General features: G+C 45.1%; 2 protein-coding genes across 2 annotated transcripts; one reads left to right on the plus strand and one right to left on the minus strand.

Annotated features, from left to right (window-relative positions):
• The first annotated feature begins 3938 nt into the window (after positions 1 to 3938).
• LOC311104240 (RNA polymerase I-specific transcription initiation factor RRN3-like) lies at positions 3939 to 9352 on the plus strand. The gene is made up of 18 exons (XM_084145995.1): positions 3939 to 4050; positions 4268 to 4379; positions 4516 to 4572; positions 4680 to 4769; positions 4870 to 4999; positions 5079 to 5138; positions 5643 to 5706; positions 5872 to 5941; positions 6035 to 6133; positions 6257 to 6352; positions 6476 to 6605; positions 6773 to 6903; positions 7024 to 7154; positions 7331 to 7515; positions 7665 to 7773; positions 7914 to 8066; positions 8187 to 8277; positions 8387 to 9352. Exons 2-18 carry the CDS (start codon positions 4284 to 4286, stop codon positions 8537 to 8539), a joined length of 1845 nt encoding a protein of 614 aa, XP_084002121.1. The 5' UTR covers positions 3939 to 4050; positions 4268 to 4283; the 3' UTR covers positions 8540 to 9352.
• On the minus strand, positions 9348 to 12010 carry LOC311104241 (zinc-binding protein A33-like). The gene is made up of 6 exons (XM_084145996.1): positions 11370 to 12010; positions 10790 to 10885; positions 10473 to 10706; positions 10326 to 10348; positions 10104 to 10222; positions 9348 to 9956 (listed from the first exon to the last, which is right to left on the minus strand). The coding sequence occupies exons 1-6, from the start codon at positions 11772 to 11774 to the stop codon at positions 9445 to 9447; spliced, it is 1389 nt and encodes a 462-aa protein (XP_084002122.1). The 5' UTR covers positions 11775 to 12010; the 3' UTR covers positions 9348 to 9444.
• Positions 12011 to 12423: the final 413 nt, after the last annotated feature.

Consider the following 12423-nt stretch of genomic DNA (forward strand, 5'->3'; position numbering starts at 1 on the left):
GGCAGACCTGCTAACCACTGCTCCAATAAGGGTTAAAGTGAGACTCAGCAATATGATGTTGCCACGAGCAGCAGGATGAACTGCAGATATTGCAGATAAGCGAGATGCAAGACGTTGCCTTACCTAGGCTAGGTTCATTATACATATCCCCTCTGTTCGAGAGAGTGTGTCCCCATGCTTCACTATAGCAAGTACCTCACATGAACACAACTCTCCAATGGCCCCCAAGGGACCATACCAAGGAAACAGTGCAACTATCCTTGCGGATCTTTAACTGGGATATCCCGGCCTGTAGGCAGACCTGTTACCCACTGCTCTAAATAGCGCTAACAATTTTAAAGGGGTTCGTAACAGGCCTACCCTATCTAGTTATTGTTTTGAAGCCTACTTTATCATACATGATTTTAGGTTTGTAATCGCTTTGGTGGAATCCACAACACATTTGTAAAACTCCTCCAGGGACATGGGAGAGGCAACAACATTAAAATCATACTCACCCTAGCTCTTACCTGCACCTATGGGGAAGATCACAGGCTCAAACTTTCCAATGGTGTTGAGATGGCAAGAGTTGAATTGATTAAAGAAGCTTTGTAATAATCCGCATAGAGACAGAAAAGTCAGCTTTATTGTAGCTTGCTCAGAATTATAAACTTCTCTGCTTTCCTCAGTGTTCTACACATGATGCAACAATGCTACTACCATGGCAACTATAGTATAGATAGGTAAAGGAGTCAATTGAACGCAGACGATCCATTGACCAGATTGGCGCACATTCAACAAATCTGATCTAACAATGTGGATATTTGTCAAATCCGTCATGATTTATGTAGTGTAATAGGCCCACAATGTGCTTACTTAAGTCCGATTTGGATATATTTCGCTATTTTCGCTGCATAACATGTAGAAGTTGTCCCTTTTCAGTTTTAGAAGAAGTGACTGCTAAATACTAACTCCCGTTCGTATAAACTGGTTAGCATAGCTAGCATACAGAAATCGTTGATGGTAGTTTTTAACTGTAATGCAATTCATTGGTAACGATGACATGAACATGTGTTGGGGTTGACATCTATACAAGTATTATACTCCGATATTTACCTCAACATAGTGTGAAATACACACATAAACAATAGCCTAAATGTAGGGTAATTTTGCTGGGGGGCAATGAGGAGAGGCGGGATCTTTCCCCCACAGCCCTTTCCCCCACGCGTTTCCATGCAATTCCATTGTTTTAGTTGAGTTCGATTGACCTCTTTACCGCATCTATGCAGCATTACAATGTCGGCCAGTTTCTTTGATCTGAGCATAAAGTCACTTCTATGGGTCTTGTTCAATGAATATTAATTTCTAGACTTTAATCTTATTAAAATAATTACAGTGTTTTTAGCCAATTCTGAATTATACCGAGTAGTAGCCTACATGTAAGCAAGCTTGTGCACACATGGGAGGTCCCATGAAAAAACCTGCCCCCCTATGGAAATCAAATGCCCTTGCAACTGATTTGTTCTGGAGCCGGCCCTGCATGTTGGGCCTCTGTGGTTGTGTTGTGGGTTGTACTTCTTGGCCAATAGCAGCCTTCCCGCTTAAGAGCCTACTATCTCTAAAACAGGGGCCTGCGGGGCATTGGACACATATATCTGCCAATCTAGGGGCTGGCTGTGGACACTCCCACACACAGGGTCTCTCTATCCTTCCAAACACGAATACCCAACAGGAACTATCAGTAATATGGGTTGGTGTTCTGTCCTGGTCTTTTATCTGGGGAGGAAAATAACAAAAGTGTTATCAACACACCTGAAAAGGCTGCAAATGTTTAAAAAACATTTAAAATCACATTTAAACTAAGCAGCACAATAACGAGCATAAGAGATCGTTCAGTAGGCAAACGTTGTTGAACATTGCAGATAGAAATGTGATGAATAGAGCCGATATGATGGAATATTCTACATGTCCGCATTTTTTATATACATTAAATGTTTCTATCTGAACAAGGCTATGATAGATCTCCATTGATACAAATGTATTTCTTACTTGAGAGGTGTTGTTGGAGCTTCCGGACAAGTGCTGCGTTCTGCTGCCGAGTCTGAAGCATCCCCTGCCCTGAGAACTGAGACACAAACACACAGTATTACATTTCAGTCATTGAACATACCCACTGGACACAGACGTCAGTTCAACGTCTAGTTTTGATTTGCATTTGATTGAACTGTCAACTAACATCAATTCAAGGTGAAATCAACAAAACTGTCGTTGTGTTAAAAAAAAAAAACATTCCCGAAATTCGCTCAAAAGCCCTACACATCCACACCTATGTATAATTTTGAAGACTGTTACAGTACATTTCGGTCATTGAACATACCAACTGGGCATTTTTTGTTGTAGAAATGATGTGGAAACAACGTTGATTCAACCTGTTTGTGCCTAGTGGGCACAACATTTTCAATGACCGAAATGTAATACTGTGTGTATAGGCATGTCTGAGTGGATGTGTAGGGCTTTGAGCGTATGAGTAGTGTTGAGATATAGCGACTGAGAGTATTGAGTAGATATCTGGTCAATCAATGGGAATAAATGTGCCTAGAGCCGATGCATTGCATTGTAAACTGAACCTCGGCAAGACGGAGCTGCTCTTCCTCCCGGGGAAGGACTGCCCGCTCCATGATCTCGCCATCACGGTTGACAACTCCATTGTGTCCTCCTCCCAGACTGCAAAGAACCTTGGCGTGACCCTGGACAACACCCTGTCGTTCTCCGCTAACATCAAAGCAGTGACCCGATCCTGCAGGTTCATGCTCTACAACATTCGCAGAGTACGACCCTACCTTACACAGAAAGCGGCACAGGTCCTAATCCAGGCACATCTCCCGTCTGGATTACTGCAACTCGCTGTTGGCTGGGCTCCCTGCCTGTGCCATTAAACCCCTACAACTTATCCAGAACGCTGCAGCCCGTCTGGTGTTCAACCTTCCCAAGTTCTCTCATGTCACCCCGCTCCTCCACACATTCCACTGGCTTCCAGTTGAGGCTCGCATCTACTACAAGACCATGGTGCTTGCCTACGGAGCTGTGAGGGGAACGGCACCTCCTTACCGTCAGGCTCTGATCAGACCCTACACCCAAACGAGGGCACTACGTTCATCCACCTCTGGCCTGCTAGCCCCCCTACCTCTATGGAAGCACAGTTCCCGCTCAGCCCAGTCAAAGCTATTCGCTGCTCTGTCACCCCAATGGTGGAACAAGCTCCCCCACGACGCCAGGACAGTGGAGTCACTGACCACCTTCCGGAGACACTTTAAACCCTACCTCTTTAAGGAATACCTGGAATAGTATAAAAGTAATCCTTCTGACGGGAGCCTGCTGGATGGACTGGTGGGCAAACCTTGAGATGGTGGAAGAGACACACTCAGAGCAGGTCAAGGACATCATGAATGTTCATGGAGTCACTGACCACCTTCCGGAGACACTTTAAACCCTACTTCTTTAAGGAATACCTGGAATAGTATACAAGTAATCCTTCTGACGGGAGCCTGCTGGATGGACTGGTGGGCAAACCTTGAGATGGTGGAAGAGACACACTCAGAGCAGGACAAGGACATCATGAATGTTCATGATTTCACAAATACACCACGTCTTGAATTGAGGTAAACACTGTCAATTAGTGCACTACTGCTTGAAAAAACATTTCCTGCAAATGCACTGTCCAATGTTCTAACCCCTCCCCATAAATTTAGAGTGCAGTTTTAGAGTCGGATTGATAACGCTCTATCCAGATAGGCAGCGACGCCAAGGGTGACACGTTCTGATGGTACTGTTCTATCAAATATGCCTATGCTCCGCCACGGTAGGTAGCAGTATGGCACCATAGAAGACAACGGCGCTAGTACAGGAAGAAGAAGCTAACATTCATTTCCGTAAATAAAATCGGTCACCATTTTCTCTTCCTGTTGTGAAGTAAGCGGCATGGAGAAGGCACGTTTCATTTTGTCACGATCGAAACAGCCTTTTGCATCGCAAATAGAATTGTAGCTATCTGTACAATATTTCCTTTGATTGGTAAGAATGAAGCCTTTCAAATTCATTACTATCAAACTAAAGGTAGCTAGCACATTTCTAGCTAACTAGCAAGCAGTTGCTAACTGTATTGTTTTGTCAAGCTTTCACATTAGCTACTAAATGACAGTCTTTTCCTTATGTTTCACAATACTTGCTCACCACTCTGTATCTCAGTCAATTTACTCGCGCGCTATTGTTGCCATCATTCCCTCCCCAGCGCGTGTGTGTAAAGCATGGAGATTGAGGGGAGAGATTTCATGAACACTCCCCCATTGAAGACGGTGCGGTTTGGGGGCAATGTTGTTGCCACGTTAGCGAAATTCAAACAGGTGAGATTTCCCATCCAGTGACACCAAACATATGGATGCCTAAAACACTTATGTGATTCACTCTGTAATGCAGATAATGTAGTTATAAGCTCGTATACATATGACAGTATTTGCTGCTGGTTGTTTGTTTTTCAAGGGAGACACCAGTGACTATGAGTTGTTGAAACATCAGCTGGCAGATCCAGATATCAAGGTAAACAGACATGACTAGCAGTTAGGCTACATGTACAGTGTAACAAGGAAAATGTTCCAGTTCCAGAGGTCTTACTGATAACGGAGTGTCTTCCTTTTTTTTGACAGGATGCCCAAATCATCAACTGGCTGCAGGAGTTCCGGAACTGTGTGACACAACTCAACAAAGACCATGAGCAGCTGATCTATGTGGCTCTGGTGAGGATGGAACACTTGAATCAAGAGATGGACAGTACTGCCCAGGCCAGGAACAGTTTGCTAATGCCGACTCTACCCCTTGTGTCTCTCTGTGTACCAGAGACTGCCGTGGCTGGGCCGAAGCCCTGCCGTAGTGGAGGAGTATCTGGCCTTCCTCAGTAACCTGGTATCTGCTCAGACGGTCTACCTCCGGGCCTGCCTCAAGATGGTCGTCTCCAACTTCACACCCAGTGAGTTCCTGTCTGCGTGGACAGTCTGATAACTCAATATGGCTACTTTGAAGACCTGTTGTTTTTCCTTCCTTTCCAGAGAGAGTAAAGATCTGTGAGGGAGGAGTGGACATCTCAGACTCGGATGATGACGATGAAAGTAGGTGTTACTGTTCCATTACTGTTTGCAATGGAAAACCAAGATTGTTTAACGGACAGTCCCTGAAATGTTTCATTGAAATACACACTGCAGTAAATTCATAGTGAGCTGAGAATGCGGTTGGTAAAAGGCTGCTCCGCTCATCCTTTTAGGGAAACTAAGCACACTTCTAAAGTCCTTGAAGAGTGAGGATGATAAGAGGGGAGGTGAGGTGTAGATAAGATAATAGACGGAGACTCTAGCACTGGTGACTTCCACTGCAGGAGACCCACCCCTTAGGGTTACTGATTTTTTGTCAGACTGACAGAACTGTTCGTAAATCGTAGTTTTACTTTCGTTGACGTTGAACGTTACAGAACCATGTTCCATTACAATATAAAGGGTAGAATGACACCCAGTTCACAGATCCAACTTGTTCAACGTTGGATGTTAGTTCAAAACAGCGAATACTTTTTTCATTTATGCACAATTTTAACCCTTTCTCTTCTTTCTTGATTTTTGAAGACCTTCCCAGAGATTTTGACCAGTGTCATCAGGCCCTGCAGCTGATAGCCAGATATGTCCCATCGTAAGTAGCCATAAGACAATCCTACAACATGTTGCTGGATCCTTGCCTGTTTTGCGTGTGTCAAGTGAAGTAGCCTTAATTGTATTTTTGGGGTCTGACCTTGGGAATTGTTGACCCCCAATGCAGACTGGTAACAAACAGTTTTTTCTCTCCTTCTCATTTCAGCACCAGCCATTTCCTGATGCCCATTCTGATTGAAAACTTTCCTTTTGTGCAGAAATCTTCCAGAACCCTGGTAAGCAGTGGCTACAGTAGCCTCGTGTTTTTTTGTGGTATTTTTTATTTATTGTCAGATTGTTGTACGGTATGGTTGTTTCTCTCTCCCCAGGAGTGTTATGTCCATAACCTTCTGCGGGTGGCGGTGTACATCCCCTCGCTACGACGAGACATCCTGGAGCTCATCATCAGTAGGATGCTCAAACTGGACGTAAGTGTGTGTGTGTTAGTTAAGTCACGGTTGCTGCTGTGTGTGTGTGTGTGTGTTGGCTTTCCAGTTCTTCGCTGAGAAATAGGTGGTTTTTGTGTGCTAATACTGTGTGTTGTGTTCCAGGTGAGTGCTCCTCGGGGAGAGATAGAGGAGGTGGAGGAGAACGCTGTGCAGCAGGAGATGAAAGGAGAGCAGGAGGAGGAGGGCCTCTTTGACATGGTGACTGACTAGACCTGCTAGGGTTTACATACGATAGTCACTGGTGTGATAGTTCTCCATTTTGCGACTGATGTGGTGTGAAGTTCCCCTCATATCTCTCTCCCCTGTCTCTTTCTCACACAGGATGAGGATGTGTGTTCAGTGAAGTCCAGTCCAGCAGAGACCAATGTGATGGTCCACCCTGTCGCTGAGAGACTAGACACTCTCATGGCTGTGCTGCTGGCCTTCATCAAGGACATGTGCCATGTCAACGGTGAGCACAGGGGCTTCACACACACTCACTAGACATATGACAACACAGTGCTGTGCTTACGCTGCTCCCTTTCTCTCTCCCCTTCCACCCCTCCATCTCTCTCCCCTTCCACCCCTCCATCTCTCTCCCCTCCATCTCTCTCCCCTCCTCTACTCTCTCTCTGGCAGGTTGTCTGGATGTGGAGCGGACTAAGGATCTGTACAAGGACCTGGTATGTGTGTTTGACAAACTTATCCTACCTACACACGCCTCCTGTCACGTCCAATACGCCCTCTTCTACCTCTGCAGCTTCAGACTGGTCAGTACTCGCAACAGTGTGCGGCTGTATAGTAGTCACATTTTATAGAACGGTTGAGTGGGTAAATCGATTGATTGATTGGCTGTGTGTGTGTGTTTGACCCCTCTCTCCCCCTCTCAGGCTCTGGCAGAAGCGTTTCTGGAACACCTGTGGAGGTTACTGCAGAGCCCGTCTCACCCGGCAGTACTGCGCCAGGCTGCCGCTGGCTACATGGGCAGCTTCCTGGCCCGTGCCAACTTCCTGCCCGTCGCGTGAGTCACACCCTCTGTCCTCCTAAATATTCAAAAGTTTATTTTTGCTGTTCAGAAAGAGATCAATAGAGCATGTTGGGGTGTGGTTGGTTCTATGCAGTATACTCTCTGTGGTCCCTCCTAACTCCCTAACTAAGTTCCTCTACCATTCTCTGACTGTGTTGTCCGTCCTGCAGTACAGTGCGTGCGTGTCTGGACCTGCTGGTCCCCTGGCTTCACCTATACATAGACAGCCAGGACTCCGGCTCCCGGGCCTACTGTGACATCACGCTGCACGGGCCCTTCTACAACGCCTGCCAGGCCGTCTTCTACGCACTCCTCTTCAGACACAGAAGCATTCTGGAGGGCAACATGAGGAAAGGTAGGGGAAAACACATACTTACACAATCAAATTGTTTGGTATCAATTGGTATGAATATCTCACTGGCCTGGCAATCTGTGTTTCTGTGGGAAGGTGCTCTCTACCAGTGTCCAGTATTATATAACTGTGTGTCTGTGTTTCCCTCCCAGGGCTGGCGTACCTGCAGGGTCTGAACCTAGAGAGGATAGTGATGTGTCAGCTCAACCCTCTGAAGGTCTGCCTGCCTGCCGTCACCAACATGTTTGCTGCCATCACCAGGTACAGTGGTACACCAACCAACCACCCTGTCAGCCAGTCACACATCAATTACACTCTGCTACAGCACTGTGTTTCTGTCTGTCTGCTTCTAAAAATGTGAAGTGGTTGTTTGACCCAGACGTATATCCATCCATCCACAGAAAGTACCAGTTGGTGTTCTGCTATACAATCATCGAGAGGAACAACCGCCATGTTCTCCCTGTGGTCCGCAGTTCCGTGGGTGGCGACTGTGTGTCCACCAACACCAACCCCCTGGACAGTTTCTTCCCCTTTGACCCCTACCTGCTCAAGAGGTAACCCATGAACCCTTCCCAGCAACCACTTATCAGTAGGCACAAAACAGGAGAAATTGGTTGGAAATGGCAGTAGTTCATTTTCCATTTCTGATGGGGTTTCTTTTCTCTCCTCTCTAGATCAAGTAAACTCATCGAGCCCCTCTACCAGGTGTGGGAGGAGCCAGCAGACACTGAGATGGACACTGTCACCACCAAGAGAGTCAGACAGGTAAAACACAGACACTCTTGTATTCTTTAACGCACACACATGATTGGATGCTGTGTGTCTCCCTATTGGTTGTTTTTGTGGTTTGATTGGCTGTTTTCTCTTGATTCAGTGCTCGGATGCGGATGAGGATGACTTCCTGCGAGGGGAGACGCCGGAGACAAAGGGGGTTGTGGGTATGACCCCCGGCTCGTATGAGTCTCACCTCCGCAGCCCCAGCAGTGTGGGCTCCCCACCCATCGCCTTCCTACAGAGACCCTTCTGATACCCCCTTATTTAACATGGACTCATCCACAACACCCTGTAAAATGGACTATTCCACAATCCAGAGCGCCATCATACAGAGACACCCAGCTTTAAAATGTTCAAATGGAATATGATATTATCTTACTATAGACCATTCTGATTTTGACCCCCCTTTTAAAATGGATTTGTCGGATCCTGCTGTTTAAAATGGACGGGTCCATCCTCTTCATCTTCCCTATCATCACTGAAGAGCAGTATCAATGGGAATCATCTGGAACCATCTACAATCACCACCCCATCAAGAACCTACTCCAGGACGCAAAAGATTATGAACACAAAGTGTACAATGCGTGGCTAGAGCTATTCATTTTATAATAATGGTTCTATGTTATAACAGTTAACATGTTATAAGTGGTTAATAGTAAATAGCAGTTCATTTAACTCAACTGTGGAAAGAAAATGTATTTGTTTTATCTAGGATGGGAAAATCTTAAGTAGATTTTGTGTTCTTAGCGAAGTTAAAACTGTATTACTCATTGTTAGTTTTTCTCTGACACTTTCAATTGTTTATTGATTTTGGTTGTCTCTGATCTACAATTTGTATCAAAGTTCTGAACATCACATTTCATGATTTGTATCATTTTACAGATTGTAAACATAAAGTTCCCTTATTGAAATTCTTCTTAACCAGAACAGATACTTGTGTGAAGGGTCACCTGCAGTAGATGAAAAAGGAAACCTCCTTTCTGTAAACCTGTGCTTGTATTTATGGAGGATCAATTACATAGTTGACATACAATACCCTGTAAATAAAAGTTAACCTATTTGTGGATTGACAGAAATTCATTTATTGTAAAAAATGATCAGTCGGGAACTTTACAAGTACGTCCTGCCCCACTATGTTGCACTGTAACACACACCCTCTCAGGTAGGATTCTCAGAGGGTGTTTGCTTTGCGTATAAAAATACGGAAACACTCTCTGTGAACTTGTGTGAGAAAGAGTAAAGGGGTGTATCGTTGTCATCAGCAGGGTCAAAGAAAGACACTTGGCCCTTGTCCCAGTCCAGTTGCACTCTGACCCTCTTGAGTTTCCCTGTGACTGTCAAGGCTGTTGGAGGTGAGGTCATCGCTCTGTACTCCCTGTCTCGCAGACATATGGTCCAAAACCCATTCTCCGGCCGGGCCTGGACCTCCACATTCCTGGTGACAGACATACAGGCCACGCCCAGAATCCAGTCGTCATTACATCCTGTTTCCACTACCCAGCAGTGGCTTCCTGAGCTGAGCCCGGTCATGCCCAGGACCTCTGCACTCATGTGGAATCGCTCAGGGTTGTCAGGGAGACGTTGGGGCTGGCTGGTGTACTGAAGGGACGTGAGGTCATGTGACAGGAAGAGGCAGGGGTGGGCTGTGATTGGGTCCAAGGTCACAGGAACTGAAAAGGAGGAGGAGGAAATGGGCCAGAGACAGGAAAAGGGTTTGGGTCACTCACCACTGTTTTAGCTTCTCTCCGCCAGGTTAAAATGCTGTGGGAGTTACCTCCTTATCTCCTCAGCTCTGTTAACCATTGAAATGTACTCACTGTATTCAACATGCAGGAGCATTTTCTTCCAGACTCTGTACTTGAGGTTACGGAGGTGCTTGGCCACATCAATCAACGCCCCTGAAATCCTCTCTGGACCCTGCCCTGTGCACTGGGCTCTGAAATGACAAAATAATAAATTTGTCCTGTTCAGTATTCCACAGCAGAGAGAGGGAGGAAAAAAGAGAGTGATAGACAGAGATGTGGGGGATTTCAACATACCTCTCTATAGTGGCTTTAAAGTTCTGAAAAACAAAGAAAGTGTAATATTGAGGCTGAATAAAAAAAACTCCCATCCTCTCCTCAAAAATGATTGTTCTGGCTTTATTTAATTTGAGTGTGTGATGTGTAAATTGTGAGAGTGCAAACCTGGAGCAATGTCATGTCTTCAGCACCTGTCATCTCCTGTGTTATGACTGTAATAGTCTCTGTGAGGTATAGCATCCCTGCTGCAGCCTCTGTCATCATACTCTTCATCACCCCTATCTTCTCCTCTTCCTCCTCCTTCAGAGCAGCTAACCTCGCTGCCTCTTCATCATACAGGAACAGGTGGAGTTTCACAAACTGATCCTTTATCTGCCTCTCTGTCTCCAGGGCCTGATTCTAAGGGGCAAGTAGAGCACAACTTGATGGATTTTAGTTCATTTTAATGAAAAGGACATTTAGATGACATCTGTGGAGATTACCTTAATGGGCTCAAGCATCTCTTCAGAGGTTCCCTTCAGTCTAATGAGGGAGTCCAGAGTATCCTGTAAGGTCTTCAGTGCTACATTGAGCTCATCCTAGAAGTAAAGGGTATTCTAACAGGAGCTTTCTTATGAAAGCAGCAAGCTGTAACTCGATTAGACGTCTAGATTTAATTTTGTGAATAAATTAACAATAGGTTCCATGCCAGGTGTGTTGCTTGACTAAAATAACCCTTTCAATACCTGAGATAATTTACTATGTTTAAAAATGTTTTACTCTGCAAACACACTGTATGTCTATCAACACCACTCACTGACGTACAACCAGCAGGTCAGATATTATCCCATAGGAATGCAGATATAATACTTTACACATAGGAATTTCTCTGCTATATTTCTCTGCTAATACTGTACTCTCACATTTACTGTCAGGATAGACCTGATTAACAGCATTTTACTGCCAGGGGCCACAGGTTCCTTACATGAGAAAATGGCAACATAAACTATGAAAACAGACGTTGCCAAGTTATTTCATGCATGTACATACTAGAGTCATTTCAAATATTATTCAGTCTCTCACCTTGCAATCCTGTGCTGCCTTCTCTATGGGTGAGCAGTCGTGGTTCTTGTGTATTTTCGAGGCTTGGCACACTACACAGACAGGCTGCTTGTCCACCAGACAGAAGAGTCTGAGTCTCTCTCCATGTAGACTACAGAGCACCCCGTTCCCCTCCGCTGAGCTCTGACTCCTGCCCTGTTGCAAAGCTTCACAGAGGTTCTTCAGAGCCAGGTTGGACAGAGGGGTGCGCTTGGAGGCTCTTCTCCTGCAGACAGGGCACTGTCTGAGGGCTGAGGTGTCCCAGTAGCGTTGTAGGCAGCTCTTACAAAAGCTGTGGCTACATGGTAGGAGGACAGGGTCCCTGAAGATGTCACAGCACACAGGACAGGAGAGATCCTCCTCTGGGAGAGACACACTGGATGACATGTCTGTCTTCACCTGACTATGTACCGGGACTCTGTGAAGAAGATATCCTCTGGCTTAAACAATTCACATGTCAAGCATATAAACGTGTAGCTTATTTACTGTTCCTTTCAGAAATCCCCTCCCTATAGCTTTTCAAAACAGATACTCAAAGTGCCTATTCTTCCATTGTTCTTGTTGTAATGCCAGACCTTAAAAGTGCAGGCTGTTTTCCTGTCTGTTGAGTTGTGTTTGTGTGTGACTCCAGAGACACAGTACTGCGTGACAGACAGCAGCATGTAAGCAAGAGTCCACTGAAACAGGAAGTCGAGCCCTATTGGTCACATGTGGAATAGCTGCAAACTGGTTTAGCCTTACATGTTTTGAATAGCAACATTGTTAAAGGGTGTGGATAGAGATACACCATCAATAACTTTAAAAGGCTTTAAAAGACTGAAAAGTGAAAGATGACGGTCAAGATACAGTATATATATTTAGATAGACAGTATGGATATATTTAATTGTATATCTCATGAAGCAGGATGAAAATATGATCAACCAAAATAATACACAAATTATGGCTAAAATCATCATTAATAAAGTGATATTATAAATTGGCCTCACATTACATGGTGTTCCTAAAACATATGTATTTACATGGTTATTACAAAGG

The sequence above is a fragment of the Coregonus lavaretus genome (assembly GCF_964263955.1).
Source record: "Coregonus lavaretus genome assembly, chromosome: 28".
In the NCBI taxonomy this organism is placed as follows: domain Eukaryota; kingdom Metazoa; phylum Chordata; class Actinopteri; order Salmoniformes; family Salmonidae; genus Coregonus; species Coregonus lavaretus.

Coding starts and splice junctions, on each gene's coding strand:
- LOC311104240 (XM_084145995.1), top strand. CDS start 4,284: ATGGAGATTGAGGGGAGAGATTTCATGAACACTCCCCCATTGAAGACG. Junction 5,942..6,034: donor AGAAATCTTCCAGAACCCTG/GTAAGCAGTGGC, acceptor CTCTCTCCCCAG/GAGTGTTATGTCCATAACCT. Junction 7,155..7,330: donor GCCAACTTCCTGCCCGTCGC/GTGAGTCACACC, acceptor TCCGTCCTGCAG/TACAGTGCGTGCGTGTCTGG.
- LOC311104241 (XM_084145996.1), bottom strand. CDS start 11,774: ATGTCATCCAGTGTGTCTCTCCCAGAGGAGGATCTCTCCTGTCCTGTG. Junction 10,886..11,369: donor AGGCAGCACAGGATTGCAAG/GTGAGAGACTGA, acceptor CTTTACTTCTAG/GATGAGCTCAATGTAGCACT. Junction 10,707..10,789: donor AGATGCTTGAGCCCATTAAG/GTAATCTCCACA, acceptor CTTGCCCCTTAG/AATCAGGCCCTGGAGACAGA.